Source organism: Aphelocoma coerulescens, chromosome 3 (assembly GCF_041296385.1).
Source record: "Aphelocoma coerulescens isolate FSJ_1873_10779 chromosome 3, UR_Acoe_1.0, whole genome shotgun sequence".
In the NCBI taxonomy this organism is placed as follows: domain Eukaryota; kingdom Metazoa; phylum Chordata; class Aves; order Passeriformes; family Corvidae; genus Aphelocoma; species Aphelocoma coerulescens.
In genome coordinates this window covers 59163426-59179616 of record NC_091016.1, presented here as the reverse complement: position 1 = coordinate 59179616, position 16191 = coordinate 59163426, and the positions used below count along the sequence as shown (strand labels likewise).

At 40.7% G+C, this 16191-nt stretch overlaps 1 protein-coding gene across 6 annotated transcripts in view; it reads left to right on the top strand.

Moving 5' to 3' along the window:
• UTRN (utrophin) overlaps positions 1-16191 on the top strand; it is a 359524-nt gene that overhangs the window by 46781 nt on the left and 296552 nt on the right. For all 6 annotated transcript variants that reach the window (XM_069010451.1, XM_069010452.1, XM_069010449.1 and 3 more), the window contains one exon: positions 10450-10511. In XM_069010451.1, the coding sequence (XP_068866552.1) occupies positions 10450-10511 (62 nt within the window). The remainder of the gene's footprint in view (positions 1-10449; positions 10512-16191) is intronic.

Here is a 16191-nt window from a genome sequence, read left to right as displayed (position 1 = left end):
AGTGCCTCACTACCCTGATAGCAAAGAATCGCTTCCTTATATGTGATCTAAATATACTCTTTCCCTTTCACACATTTACTCCTTGTCCTATCAGTGTACTTCCTGACAGTCTCCCTCCCCAGCTTCCTTGTAGCCCCCTTTTAAGTACTGTAAGGCTGCTCTTTGCCAAACTGAACAACCCTGACTCTCTGCCTACCTTCATGGCAGAGATGTTCCAGTTCTCAGATCATCTTTGTGGCCTCCTCTGAATCTGCTCCAACAGGTCCTTGTCCTTCTTGTGCTGGGGGCCCCAGAGCTGGAAGCAGTACTCCAGGTGGAGTCTTACGAGAGTGGGCTATCTTCTCCAGTTTTTTTTCACACTCTTTCTATATTGAAGTGGAAAGTATTCAGTGAGCTCACGCTGGTGGTCAGTGGCTTAATTGATTGCATAAATACCTGGTTTAATGTGTTCCAGATATTTGTCCTGCTATTGCCAAACAGAATTTATGTGCTTTCAGAGCCCTTAATCAGGAGGGGGTTCAGCTTTGGGGACTAATTAATGACTAAGCCAGGGAAGGAAATGAGAGTTTAATTAGGATATAGGATTAGCAGTGCCTCAACTTACTGCTGTTCTGATCAAATGACAAAAGAAAATTTTATGTTTGCCAGAAGCCATAAGAAGGGACCATTCACCATACTGTACTCCAATTCTCTTTTATTTTTTCCCCATTAAGATGTCTCACTGAAAACACAAAGTGGCTAAGACACCTTTATGACTCTTTCTTCTTACCTCTAGAGGAAGAACAGTAATTTTGTCATGGACAAAATGCTCAAAGGTTTGCTTAGCATTTCAGTTTCTGCACAAAGGTGTTCCCCCTTCCCCAGTGGTGCAATATTCCTTGGCCAGCACAGGCATGTAACTGGGAAAGGAAATAATTTATCTCAAGAATTGGACTTGCCTTTCACTTAATCTTCCCCCCTAGGGTTGGGTGACAGTATAAGACACTTAACATCCTTTGGGTTGGTCATGTGAAGCTAAAAGCAGGCAGACTTATGGTGACCATTTCTGTAATGAACTTGCTGGATTATTTTAGGGATAGAAATGAGAATATTTGGTGTAATTTGCACTAAAAAATATTTTGGATTTAAATTCTTCAGTTGTCCTGTTTATTCTTTTTGCTTTCAGCTGCTTCATCTTTAGAGCACTACTATACCATGTGAATTTTAGGGGCTTCCTTTAAACCTTCTATGTTTCAGGTTTCATCTTAGTAATTACAAAGGTTAATAGGCTAAGGTAAATAATTTACTGGCATCAGTGACTGATCCTTGACAAAATAATGGAATAGACAATGAAGCTCAGACTTGGCCTGTCTGGAAACAAAATAAACAATTTATGCTTTTTTGAACTTCCTTTGTCTATTTGATTTCTGTAAAGACTGAGCTTAACTTTGTTGTCAAGATCGGTATGCAACAGTTTCTTCTGCTTCTGTCTTCCAAACACTGCCTGCCCAGGAATATGTAAGGTACCATCACTTGGTATGAGTCTTAATTGTGAAGAATGAAATGTGTTAGTCAATTGTTGTAAGCTGGACAGAAGTGTGTAGAAGCTTTCTAATACATAGTCAGTTAAGTGAAATTATTTAGCTTTTCACTAAACCATATTGCTAAATGGTCACATGCCTTTTGAATGCTTCCAGGGATGGTGATTCCAGCACCTCCCTGGGCAGCCTGTCCTAATGCTTGACCACCCTTCCAGTGAAGAAGTTCTTCCTAATATCTAGTCTAAACCTCCCCTGGTGCAACTGGAGGCCATTTCCTCTTGCTGTGTCACTTGTTACCTGGGAGAAGAGACTGAACCCTATATGGCTACATCCTCCTTTCTGGCAGTTGTAGAGAGTGACAAGGTCTTCCCTGACCCTCCTTTTCTCCAGGGTAAAGAACCCCAGCTCCCTCAGCTGCTCCTTATAAGACTTGAGTTCTAAAACCTTCACTGTTGCCCTTCTCTGGACTCAGTCTTGCACTTCAATGTCCGTCTTGTAGTGCAGGGCCCAAAACTGGACACAGGATTTGTGATGTCATTAGTGCCAAGTATAGGGAGATGATCACTACCCTGGACCTGCTGGCCATGCTTTCTGACACAGGCCAGGATGCCATTGGCCTTCTTGGCTACCTGGGGATACTGCTGGCAAGTTTGTGGAAAAGGAGCTTGCTTCCTTTCTCTGTCATTCCTTTAGGCATGAGCATGCTGCCTGTTCTTGGATCTGCTCCCATCTACTCAGTGCTGGTGATGCCACACCTGGTGTACTTGGTCCAGTTCTGGGGTCGCTGGTACAGGAGAGATGTGAACATACTCGAGTGAGGACCACAATGATGATGAAAGGACTGGAGCATCTCTCCTGTGGGGAAAGACAGAGCTGGGCCTGTTCAGCCAGAAGAAAAGGATCAAAATCCAAGGGATGCTACCGAAGTTTATAAATATCTGACAAGATGGTGCAAAGAAGTAAATGAGGCCATTGAAAGGACAAGAGGCAATGGGAGCAAACGGAAACACAGGAAACTCCATTTTTGTTAAAACCTTGTCTTGGGTTGCTCAGAGAGGTTGTGAAGTCTTTGTCACTGCAGATGTTAGAAATCTGACTGGACATGGCCTTGGGCAACATGCTCTGACTGGGGGCTTGGATTAGACAAATGATCTCCATAGATGCCTTCTGACCTCTACCACACTGTATTTTCTATAAAAACACTTCAATCCAAAATTTTACTAAACTTTCTGGGAACAGTGCAAAGAGAAGTGGATTCATAGAGGTGGAAGCTTGCTTAGTCCTTGAGACATCCACATAAAATTGCCAGAAAACTTTTTTGATATTACAGTGATTATAAGAGTTACGAAAGTGCAATGGGTGTATAAACTATACATGTTCATTGTATTTGGGGTTTTTGATCTAGGAATCTTGTTCCAAGTGATAGTGTGTTAAGGCTTTGTAAAGACACTTCTTTACTTTTTTTCTTAATTTCTGAGTTAATTATCATTGCAACGTTTATTTTTTATTACCTTCCGTAGATGAAATACAACTGTGAAAATGTGTGATTTTTAATTTTTTTTTAGCACACATATGCTATTTTTTTGGTCTTCAGGCAAGATTTCTAAATGCCATTAGGGGTTTGAAGCAATCAAACCCAGAAAGCTAACACCTTGACTTTGCATAACTCAGCTGCTCGAGGTGTTATGTTATTATTGCAGGAAAGACTTAAATTCCATGGGGTTATAAATTCCGTTTGTTTTTAAGTAACTCTACTCTGCACACCGCTGTCACTGAAATGGGTCCTATATGGTCTGTATCCAGAGATGCTTGGTTAACTTCCTTTCAGAAACATCTAAATAGCACTTGTGTTTTTGAAAATGTTAACAGCCTACAATTTTTTGAAATCTGTTAATTTAATCCATTTTCACAAGGAAAGTAGGATACTCTGATTAAACTTGTCTTTCCATATTTTTTTTTCCCTGCACAACTAGTTCAACTTGTAGTAACTAGTGGAAGTTTAATAAACCTAATTGTGTGTTATAAAGCTAATTAAGCACCTAGAGGATATGTGAACATACCAGTCAAATATGCCAGTCAGCATGTGAAGGAACAACCTGGTGCATACCCAATTACCTATACCCTGTACCTGTGTGCTGGGATGGGGTGGGAGTTGCAGTGAGAAGCCAGAGAAGAGGTGGGAGGAGCTGACACTAATGGGACATCCACTGATGTATAGGAGGCCAAGCATTCTTGGTGTTCTACTTAGGAAATTGGAGCGTGTAGTAGTATGTAGGAGCCAGGTATTACTCTTTGAATCTCAGGAGTCTGGGTTCTGTCTGTGATAAGCTGTTGACCTAGAGAGTTTGAGAGGAATGATGGTAGACTCTAGGAGCTTGTGTAAAAGAGAGGCAGCTCTGAGGGGATGGATCAGGAAAGGTTTTAATATTTGGAGTGAAAAGATGGGGAATGAGGGGGGTTTAGGATTGCAGCCTTTGGGTTGTTGGAAAAGAAAAATAGGAAAACCTCTTACTAATAGAGTTGGGATAGAAGAGACTCTGGAATGAGTGGGCAGAAAAATTTAGTGTTGTGAATAACTACTGTCTTTACCTGCCTGTCACAGAGAACAAAATAACGTTGTCTCTTGTACTGTGAAGATGTTCAAAGAAGGTTGTTTGTGATGTCTGCCTGATTTGAAACTGCCATAACTAGGAGAGCTACTTGCATAGATACAGTTTATGGCTTGGCTTCCTTCTCTGTCCTAAAAATCTTGTTTACTTGTGCCTGTGCAGGGTCTCTGACATCTGTTGTCTCTGCTTCCTTCTGGTATGCAGATGGGCTTTTTGTGGGGATGGCTCTTCTGTTATGCAGAAGATTATGCTAGTTGATCACAGTGATCCCTCTGACCTTATATCCTGTGAATCACATCCACAAGTGCAAGTGAGCCTAATAATAGTTCTAACTTGGGCAGAGAAAAAGGAGCAGATGGCTAACACCAACTTGTGGAAAGTGATTCTGTTTTCTTTATAACCACTTAGAAATTCAAAGACCTGATCTGTGCTCATAACAAAACCAGCTGTAGTAAATCTAGTTTGTGATTTTGTCTTCATAAATTTACTTTGTCTTTTTTTCTTAAAGTGCTTTCCTGTTTTTGTGCTTAGAAACATCTTCTTTGCCAGATTTTGGGCAGGAGTTATCTGCCTTTTTCTTCTCTTTCCATGTGCTGGGCAGTTTGTGAAATATGTGCTCAAGTGTACTTGTATTGTGTGTGAATGCTTCACAGGGCTGTCTTGCACTGGGAGCTGACACTGCTTACTTTGACCTGGTGTTAGTGGGTCATTGCAGGCTGTTGGAGTGACATATGGGGTTGCTGGAGCAGCCTTGTGTACTGCCTGCAACTCTGGAGCAGCCTCGGGACACTGCCTGCAACTCTTGGGTTTGCACTGTCATCCCGTGAAATCAGCAGGGTCACTGGCTGACCAGCGTGGGCTGTCAGGCTCCGTGTTGGGCATTATTTCTGTCTCCTGAGAGCTTGGTTATCTATACCTCCCTTTTAATCATCATTCCAATGTGCTGAGACCACAGCATGGCATGTTAGGTTGCTTTGTTGGGAGGTATGGAAACAGCTATTTTAATATTCCTTCAGCTGTGAGGATGCCTTCCTCTAGATTATCAGTTGCTGGGGGATTTTTTTGTTGTGAAGTAAACACAATTTAGCTTAAACAGTACATTTCGGTAGAACCGGAGGGTGGTCCTCATTACTTGTCTATGGTGTCTTGTTTTTGGTGGTGTCTGCTGTTGGCAAACACCAGGTGGTGAGGCGCATGACTTTTCTTTTTGCTTTAGTCTTTTTTGGTAATGTTTATATTCCATAGTTTGGTCTCTACAGAAAACTTACAATTTGGGCAACTGCATTTTGTGTGCCAGTTGCTGTAGGCAGATTTTTTTTTTTTTTTGGTAGATGCACTATTAATATAACTCTGGTTTTGCCCAGCTGCAGAAGTCTGGAGAGAGAAGGAAAAGGAATGAGGGAAAGCTTTGTGCATACCACTGATTGCAGAAATTAAAATTGCAGCACAAAGGTGAAAGTTTACAAGTGAATTACGTGTTTTTGGAGCTATTTTTTTCTACCATGGTGTTGCAAGAGAAGAGAGAATCTGCAGAACAATCTCAACTTTTGCTTTTTGTTCCTTTAAAAAGACTAAACTATGATCTTAAAAAGATAAAAACTAAAAAACTTAAAAAGATGAAAAACTATGCTGGTTTCCATGCTGAAATTTTAGATGCTTATTTTGTGTCTTTTGCTATATGAATTAGTGTGAGCTTGACTAAAAGATAGTTGCTTTCAAAATGCTTTTTCTGTCCAGAAATACAAACCTTTATCCCTCTTTTTTGTTACTGTTGTCAGGGTTTCATAGGTGTTCGAGTCTTGGGTGGGGTGGTATCTACAAGAGCTACTCCCGACTGCCTAAAGGCTTAGGCAAAGGGATGTTTCTAACTTCGTTACATTCCAAGTGTCTTAATTGAAACCCACAGGCTAATTCCTTCTTTTATTTCTAAATTCCTTTGCTGAGAATCTAAATAACGAGGTGGTGAAGGCAAATTTAAGTCTTAAAATGTGAGATGACCCTTGGTAATGTGCACTGGAGTGGTTGGGCAATTTCTGTACTTTATTTGCCAATCAAGCCTATGCTTCTCCAGGGCACTTTCATTATAGTGCTGTTCTGCCAGCTGTTTTGGGTGCAATAACTTCTGTCTTTCAAAAGCTAAATAACACAGTTCTGTCATACAAGCATTTAACGTGTTTTGGGGAAATAAGAAGCTTCTCTTTCAGTACAAAACAGAGGTTGAGTAGAGGATGAACCGCAGTCCAGTGAGGCTTTTGTTTTTACCTCTATTTTTAGATAATTTAGATTCCTTTTTGCTCTCCAACATGATATTCACCAGGTAATAAATAGATTGGACTTGAACTGTGTTTTCAAGGTGCCCTAAACGAAGTTAAGGGACAGTGTTGTGGGTGGAGGAGGTATGTATGTAAGGCTACAAAAGTGGCTGTTGGGGGCGACTGAGTGCCAGGACACAGCCTGGGCATCTGATCACAGGAGCCGGTTGTTTAGAGCGTGCTCCAGTTGGGTGGACATACATCATCTTGTGTAACAGAAGCAGGCTTCGGCAAACAGGGATCCGGGATAGGAAGCTTTTCTTCTCTCTTTTGTCATCACAAGAGTTTAATTTTTTGTGTGTGTGTGTTTAGGTTTGTTTTTATTTCCTCTTAAAGGAACAAACTGTTCTGACATTGTCTGTTACTAGTCCATTAAGTGACTGGAGGACAGGCACAGCCACGTTGGCCAGAGGAAATGGTAGGTAATGAAGCAGAATTTGGCCCTGAGTCAGTTCTTGGCTTTCACTGTCAGGCTGCAGCAGTGTGAAAGGAAACAAATGTTTTAGCCACTTGGTGAATTTGTTTCTCACTGGGCTGTAACTTGTTGACATTTTTAATGTCTTGTGTGAGAAGTTGACTGGCTGGATTACTGTGTGCTTTGTTGAATGGTGATATTTTTTTTTTGACTGAATGTGGCTAATTTGTTATCCAAATCATAATGTCAGCCTCTAGGGGTTAGCCTTACAGACTTGTAGGAATCTAAAGAAAATTACTTTGAGGGATAAAATAACTTGTCACTGTTGCTATCAAAGCACCAACATTTCAGGGTTTTGTTTGTTTGTTTGTTTGTTTGTTTTTTTTGCAGGGGTTTGTAGCAGAAAGCTTGACACAACCGTGTCTGTAATGGTCAATTACAAAAATCTCAGTTTCAGAGGCTTTTATAAAGCAAACATAAAAGCAGAGCCTGACTGGCAAGGGTTGTCTATGAATTTTATAACTGACTAGGATGTTCCTTAGGAGATAGTAGGGGTATGTACATTTGTATTCTTTTGTTCACCAAACCTTTTACCAAGACTAAGTAGTTTCTATTGATCAAAGATGTGGGGTTTGGTGGATTTTTTTCCTTCCTCTCCCTAGAAAACCCTCTTTTTGAAAAGAGAGAGAAAAGGCGCTGGATTTTAGTGAGTGCCATGTATGCTACTGCAGCACACCTAGCAAGCAGGTGTAGGAGCAAGGCTGGGGGAGTCCTGGCAGGCTGAAGCTGGTGAATGCTGAGGAGAGCTGTCACCTCCTGCCATTCGTGTGCTTGGGGAAGGGGCTGAACTCTCCAAGAGTGGGGTGTCTAGAGCTTCTACTGCACAGGATTTATAAATCCAAGATCCTTTTCATAATGGTTGCTCTCCTTTTACACAATCATACAACTGTTTTTGGCCTCTCTGTTCTTTGCCTTTGTCATGCTAAGGAGTAATAATGTTAGAAGAATGTGATACCTCAAACTATGGTGTTGCTCTTTATTTTCACAGATGCTTAAGGAAGGAAAAAGGCAGATGCAGCCTTAGGAAAAACATCATCATTCACAGCTATGTACTTGCGGGTGTTGGCACAAAAGGGGCTGACAGGTTAATAGATGATATTTAAAAAGAGAATCATGTTTAAATCTCACTATGTTCAATACAAATATTGTTTTCAATTAATGTTAATCGAAAACATTGGTCCAACAGTGGCAGTTGGACCAGTCTAGTCCATTCCTGTGTCTTAAAAAGGAAAAAAAGAAAACAGACTTGTAGGGAAAAAATGGTTTAAATATATATATATATTTTTTTTTGAGTTTCATCTTGTCTGCCAGGCTCCTGTGAGATGGATACTTAGGAACTACCAGAGAGTTACTTGGTTCTATATGTCTTTGATGGCAAGGAGCTCTGTGCCACTGAGGGGAAAAGACAGGGTTAACAAGATTTCTTAGGTAATTATACTCCCCTGAAACAGCACCTTGAGTTTCAATGTTCTGAGCATGGCATGCTGTGCAGCTGCCACAGCTTTCTTGAATCTTCCTCAGAAAAATCTTTTCATGCATTGGTCTGTCTTTGATGTCTGGTTGAGCTCAAGGTGTGACTCAAGAGTAGAGTCTGTTGGATCAGCTTTAGCTGCCAAAGAGGAGAGGCATAGAAGGGTGAAGCAATGGCTCCTGGGTGACATGCACCCTTTGTGTCCCAAGCAGGTTTTTCAGCTGTAGCCTAGAAGAAGCCCAGAACTGAGGGTTTATTTTAAATGGATATGAACAATTTCATACAGTTTAAGTTTCTCAACTGTCCTGACACTTCATTTCTTACCGATGTAACTTGTGTCTGGGCTGAGCTGTAGCCACTGTTCCTTGCTGTTAGGTAAAGCATACCTGGTCGTTGGTTTGTGTGTAACAGCTTTCTGGCTAGATATATTAGATGTGAATACATGGATGGTATCAGCTTCAGGTGCATGTCAGGCCAGAAATGAGAAATGTCGAGGTCATCTATATAAGAAATCTTCTGGTTGTATTCTGTGATTTTTAATTTTTTTTTTTAAATAAACATCTGAATTTTTTAGATAAAACTTTATTGTGCAACAGTCCCAGTTGCTGCTGAGGTATATGATCTTGTAAGTGGTGCTTTTTAATCATAATCTGATATTGCTTCAGACTGCACGAATTTTCACGATTGTGTGACGTAGAAAATTTGCGTTGCAATTCGGCTTTTTTTTCTATGGCCTCATTCCAAGTGCAGGGACTGTTAGTCTGAACACTGTCGTGTTGTGCTGCTTTGTGGTATGGAGTCTGGAAAGATTGATGCCAGCTGCCACCAAGAGGTTCTGCAAGAGAGCGTTCCTGACAGCAGCGTGTTGTGGTCGCCTGGAGGGTATCTCTAGACTGATCTGCCAAGAAGCTGGTGGAGTCTTGAAGGGCTCTCAGAGACTCCTGATCTGGGCTGCAGCTGACAAACAGTTTGCCTGGTGTAAGGCACTGGCTGCCCTGGCTGTGGTCTATGCAGGGATTTGGAGGTTAAAGCCTTTGACAGGCTCCATGTATGTATGTATGTATGTATGTATGTATTTTGTCTGCAGCAAGCAGACCTGGAAATCCATGCTGGGTGAACGTCCTTCCGCCTAGTCTGGTTGTCAGCAGTTATTTCACTGTCATTTAAGTACAGGTGATGAAGCATAGGCTCACCTTTAGCAGTGCTCAGTGCAATTTACCCAAGATGTGTCCTGTGATACAGGCAGGAGTGTCCTGTGCTGGCGGTGACTCACCCTGGTTTAGTGGGACAGGCTCTGTAAAATTGCAGGTGACTCCTAAATGGCTTCCTTAAGCATCCTGGGAAGCTGTCTCTCTGCACAGCTGGAGGCCACTGCTCCTCCCTCTTCACCTACAGGCACTTGCCTGCCTTCCTCCTTGTCCTGCTAGGTCCTCCTGGCTGTCTCCCAGACCCGACGTGGTGGAACTTTGGTGTCACACCAGCAGGGCACTTGAAGGGAAGGGCTCAGCAGCCCTTCCCACGCTTTAGCTGAACTTGTCTGTGACTGATCACTAACATGGTTCTGAACCCAGGTGCAAAACCAGGCTGAGGGTGGGTAAGGCTGTAAGTGCTTCAAGGGTTGTTCCAGCAGCTTTGCTACCACAGTAGCTGTGCTGTGTACCGAAGGAGGCTATTATCTGCATCAGAAGCTTGAATAAGGGCCTCGGCACCCTTTGGAGTAATGCATTCAGGCAAAAAGGTGTTGACAAAGTCTGTTAATTAAAAGCCCATGGTTTCATAGGTTGTTTTCACCAGATGGGGAGCTTGTGAATTTTATGCATCAGAAACCCGCTTGGGAGGTGCTGTGAGGCTGATTCTACTGCAAAAGAGCTGCTGTAGTTACTAGCAAAGGCAAAACATTTGTGTGACTCTGCAAGTACCAAAGTGTTGAGCAGCTTTATTGACAGATTAGGCAAAAAATTCTCCCACTTTTCAGGACAGTGTTTAATGTGACCTGTATTGAACAATCTAGGAGTAAGAAGAATGCATTTTTACTCATTGTTTTCTTGTTCTCTCTCTCCAGATGAACACAATGATGTACAGAAAAAAACCTTTACAAAATGGATAAATGCTCGATTTTCCAAGGTAATGTTGGTTTGGATATACTACTTTTATTTTGTTTGATTCACTGTTTAGAATAATTTTGGTTAAACATGCTTTGCTCTTACTCTAGTTGAATACTCCTAGTAAAATGCCAGTATGGAGTGAAAACAGATAAAATACTGTAGTGTTTGCTCCCTCAATTTCCTCATGCACATACTGTATTTTAAGAAAAAATGAAAGAGTCTATTTGTTAATATATTAGAATAGTTTTTTGCATGAGCGTGTCTGTTTGGTTTTGTTTAGCTTTGGTTTGGTTTAGTTGATTTCTACATGCAGTTTTCAGAGTGCATTGCAACAGATTTTGAACCTTCATTACTGTGTTTATTCTGTTACTGAGTCGGCTTTGCCCACTCTGCAAACCTCTAGTTGAAGCCACCTGGTGTTACTACTCGAGTCTTGACTGAAATCTTATATAATTACTTGTTCATTTTGAATTTTCCTTGGCTCTCATGCTGTACATTTCTCATTTTAATTCTCTTTACTGGCTTGAAACTTACTGAGGATCTTTAATGGTTTGGGATGAGAAAGGAAGTAAAGTTTGCTTTGGAATGCTATTTAAAGCCTGCTTTTTACACTGTTCTTCTGATAGGGAAAAATGACACTTTGCCCAGAAGCATAGTGTCTATGGAAAGTTTTCCTACTTCATGGTTTGAATTTGTGAAAGAACCTGGGATATTATCTGGGAAATCTCATGTTTTTTCTAGCTAGTGTGGTGCTACAAATGGGGTAACTACTATTTTGTGTGCCCTTATTGAAAAGGGGCATGCATGTGAAATCTTAAAAGCAGATATAAATATAGAAGGAAGGGGTGTGTGGTTTGGTGTGGTTTGGTTTGGGTTTTTTGTTTTGTTTTGGTTGGTTTTTTTTTTTTTCTTCAAATAAAGCTGCTAAAATGCTTTAGCAGTGAATGGCTGCTTCTGGAGCTCTGCCCTTCTGGAGTTCTTGATCAGCAATGTAAGGAATTTTTACCTTCCTTTCCTTCCCATGCAACAGGACACTGGGCAATGCAAGGCTTGTGGCCTTGGTTGAATCATTTTGGCTTAGGTTTGTTTTGGTTGAAAGCTGATATCCTGCACTCTTCATCCAATACATTTTTGGCCAGTTTGCTCTTTAGAGGAAGAGTGTGTGTGGGTAACTGGTTGCTCTATGCTCAGCTTTTGACTGCTGCCCAGAGGAGTGGTGGTCCTGCAGGAGGAGCATTAGGCAGGGCAAGATCATGTAAGGAAAGAAAATGTGGTGAGAAGGAAAGGACTGTTTGTAGTCCTGTAGCTGGCATAAAGATGACATGAACATGGAAATGACAGTGATACTGAGAACGAATGACAGTCATACTGAGAATGTGCCAGGTGGCTTGTTTGTGAGTGCTGTGGACATTGTATTGAAGAAGGTAAAATTGTTTTCAGTCATTCTGCTAGGACACCCATGGGTATATCTTACAAAGTGTCTTTCCTTCTATACTGTGTAATCAGACAGATCCTGCTAAGCTCCTGGATTTCCCTGGCACAGGATATGGTCAGATACTCATAGGATTTGAAGTAACTGCAGCTTCATAACTCTGTAACTTCATGGCCCATTAAACACCTGAAGCTATGAAAACCTTGTTAATGATTAAAGAGACTCCTATGAAAGGACATACTCCCGACTGCTGCATGTCCAATTCAAATTTGAGCATGACTATTTTGGCATGACAAGACACGGATTTATGCAGACTGGCATGTTCAAATTGCAAGGAAATTGATGGTGTTAAGTAGAAATCACCTCGCGTAAGAAAGTCTAGTTTTAACTGTACCTTTATATTTTTAAGGGACTCTTTTCAGTCCTTCTGTGTCAAAGTTTTTGCATGTACAAAGTCATTTGGGTTGTTTAAAATTCCTTTTATGTGAACTAGATTGATTTAGCTGCTTAATAGGATAGAGAGCTTTTAGAGGTTAGTTAAAGGTAATCTGACTTACACTGCAGAAAACAAAATGGTAACTTAGGTATTTTGTGTGGAATTGCAAATTTCACTCAAAAAATTTAGTTGTTCCTCCATGTTAATTATATTGTACTCGCCCTTCATTTAAACAAATAATAAGTAATCCGTTGAGCCTTTATAAACTAGCTTAGCGTACAAAAATCCTAAAATTGCAATTGCATAATGCCAAGTTTGATTTAAGACAATTCAATAGGGTTTTACAAAGGATCTAGAAAGAGAGCAGTGTCTTTCCCTTCTCTCATCAGAGAATAGGTAGGTAAGTAAAACACTTCAAGTATATCAATTATGCTGTGAGGTGCCTGCTTTGGGACCCTGATCAGTGAGATAAGAGCTCTTGGTGTAGTTTCTAGTACTGTAATTTGGTTTTGTGCTCTTAGTTTAAACTGTGATAGAACAATGCATTCTATTTGTGTGTGGTGTTTGAAATCAAGGCACAAACATTCTAAGTGGATTGAGTCTTAAGGTCAGTAAATGTACTCAGCCAAGACTCAATGCTCACTGTAGAAATACCTTAGGAGAGCTATACACACTACAACTCACAAGCCTGTGATGGCTGTGTAGGAAGGATATTTTGTTAAAATTAAAGGGAATAAAAATTGTTAGATAAATAGTCTGTTACCAAGCTTTAACCAATAGGGAAGTTTGCACTCAAATAAATATTGAGGCAGAGCATTTCAGCATATGTTTATAAAGCCATGTAATGTTTTTACTTTCTGTATTTTTTCCATTGCTCTGTCCAGTCTAATTTCAGGAGTCAGATTTAGCTGTTTCCCTGTGGTATAGCCTTACCAATTAAAGCATCTAGTTGTATGGATAACTAATAGATGTTCTTCACACCATGTAGCATTGTTTTCTATCCCTTTATCCCTTTCTATATTAATCTTCATTAATAATTACCAGTTCATATCTATATATTATTTTCAGAACTCCTTTCTGCAGTGCAAAAGTGCTATCTTGTCACAGTTGCTTTTAGCAACTGCAAATAAAGAAAAGTAAACATCAGAACTGGCTACTAATTTTGAGTGCCCAATCTGAGACTTTAGCTAAATTATCCCAGAGGATTTGACATTTCTTTGACATTTCTTGATATAAAACAGAACTCTTGAGTCTTATGACAGAATTCAGAGGGTTCATTCTTCTGCAAACTGTCAAACCATCCAAAATATCTAGTTGGTTTTCAGATGCATCTTGATCAGCATAGAAAAGGGTCTTGAAGATGATTATGCCTATGTCAGCAAGGACTGGGTTTAATGATCTAAGGAAGTCTCTTAATCTGGCACACAGTTAGTAATTGCATGTAAAATTGTGTTTTAAATGATTCTGATGAGTCACAGGGGAACTTCTGGCTAACAGTGGAGTTTGAATTCAAGTCTGCAGGATAATGTAGTTCTCCGGTACCCATATGTTGTTTCACATAGGTAAAGAGAGAGTGAACAAAGATTTTGAAATCAACACTAGTTTATCCAAATATCAGAATAGTTTTATTCTTTATCTACTTACATGTTGTATCAGCAGGCCTGGGATTTTTTTGTTCTATCTTGCAGCATCTCTGCATCTCTGATGCTTCTGCTTATAATTACAGAACAAAGTAGTTGGATACTCACACTTGTAACTCTAGAAGGTTTCTAGAAACTTGATAGGCATGTTAAGGAATTCAGGAGTCTTGTGTCCCACTTTAGAACCCTGCAAGTACAATTTTTTTCTGCCCTATTTTCTTTCTTTACTCCTACTCTCTGACCCTGTTTATGGTTTGTTTTTTGTTTTGTTTTGTTTTTTTTTTTCCTCACTTCAGCACCCTCTCATGTCAGAAGCCTTGCCTGCCTGGCAAATCCGGAGTTTTGATTGCCCTGCCTATTTCATATTCACTTTTGCCTTTGTCACTATACTATATATTCCCATCAAGACTCAGTTTTTCTTTTCAAAGCTCCAGACCTGCTCTGTCTGCCCTTCATTTCCCCTCTACAGCCTTTATGGGATTTGATGCTTGTGTGGTCAGTCCTATTTTTGCATCTCCCTTTGTCTCAGTGGTAGTAACCTTGCCCTCCCTTTACCTTCTTGCAGGATTCAGTCTTTGCTGGCTTTAGTTTTCTAATTTTCCAAGGTGGTACTTTTCCAAGTTTACTTTCAGATGGGTTCCTCTCCTCTTCTGCTATTCCTGGTCTTGGCAGGTGGAATACAGAGTCAGCACAAGAAACACGATGCCCTAACTTAATTTAGACCCATGGAGTCAGGTCTGTCACAGCCTGTTAGAACTTAGTGCTGTCACTCACTAGAGGAAGTTCACAGATCCAGCATGGACAAACTGAGGCTCTGTCTTTTTACCAAAGACTTGTTTCTTCATTATATTTGGGAAGTTTTCCCACAGGGATGGCAAAAAAAGCATTACTGCTAGGAAGGTTGTGCTCTGCAAAAAGAGCATAAAAGCCCAGAGATTTGCTGCACGCTGTGAAAATGACATTAGGTTTCCCTGCCCCTCGGTTATAAGTCTTGCATATGGAAGGCTGTTGAATGGAGCCAGCTGGGGCATTGTTCCAAGGTGTCAGGAACTGCATTCAAAGCCCTTGCATGCCTGAGTGCTGGGCCTCCGTTTCCTTTCCATCATGTGTTCCCATCGCTTTCCAATCCAAGCCCTCAATTTCTTTTTTTTTAATGTACAGAAGCCTTGTACAGTCTTGTGCATTTGTAGTGTTCTTGCTGCATGTGTTTGTGATTCTGATTCTCCAGGTCCTGTGCTAGTGCCCTGACATCTGCATTGGCCAATATTGACAGGGCTTGGAGCCAGGCCAGGACCTGCCAGTGTAGATAAAGCCAGACATCCCACACTTATGCAGCATCTTAAGCTCTTTTTTCCTACTCTGTGGTTTTCCAAAAATATGTTTCACTTTAGGGTTAGAGTAAAGAAGAAGTGGAGGTGCAGCTTGGGAGCAGAATGCATCCTCCAGGGCTGAGCTCCAAGTTAGCCTTTGAGAAGGCAAGTGCTCAGTGTGGGGCTCCTGTGCATTTCTTCTCCTGGGCTCTGATGTGTCCCCTCCCCTGGAAGGACACCAAAGAAAGATGAGAGAAGACAGGCCAGTAGGAGAACTGATGAGTTGTACTTGGGGTGCTTTGGAATGTTACGGTTTTATATGCATCTTGAAATTGAAACACAGTTGATCCTTCATTATACCAGCCATTAATTCGTTACCTACAAAGTCTTCTTTTAGCTTTTTGTGTGGTGTGCTGAATAGATATTTTCTTCCAATTTTGCTCCTTAATTTTCTGCTTTCCTCTAAGGGTTGTTTTGTCATAATAGTAAATGTCAGGTCCTGTACTTCTGAAGACATTTTGCAGCTCTACTGCTGACCCTTAGGAACTACAGTAAGTCTTTTTAAAGACAAAATCATACCTATTCATGATAATTAATTTCTCATGACCCAAGATACCTGAGGTCAAAGACATTTCAGAAGTGTTTTTTTGGGGGAAAAGAATTATGGAGTTCAGTGTATTAATCATGAAAGAAAAGAGACCAAAAAGATTGATTAGGCAATTTTGTCTGTCCAAGGTGACATCAGCTAAGATAGTATCTAGTCCTTTTTCTAGTCTAAGGAAATACTTGATGGCTGGTAAAATACAGTCTAATTGCTTCTGATATTTTTCAATGCTGAATTAAACTGTAAAATGTGACATCACTCAAAGATGGCCAAAGCT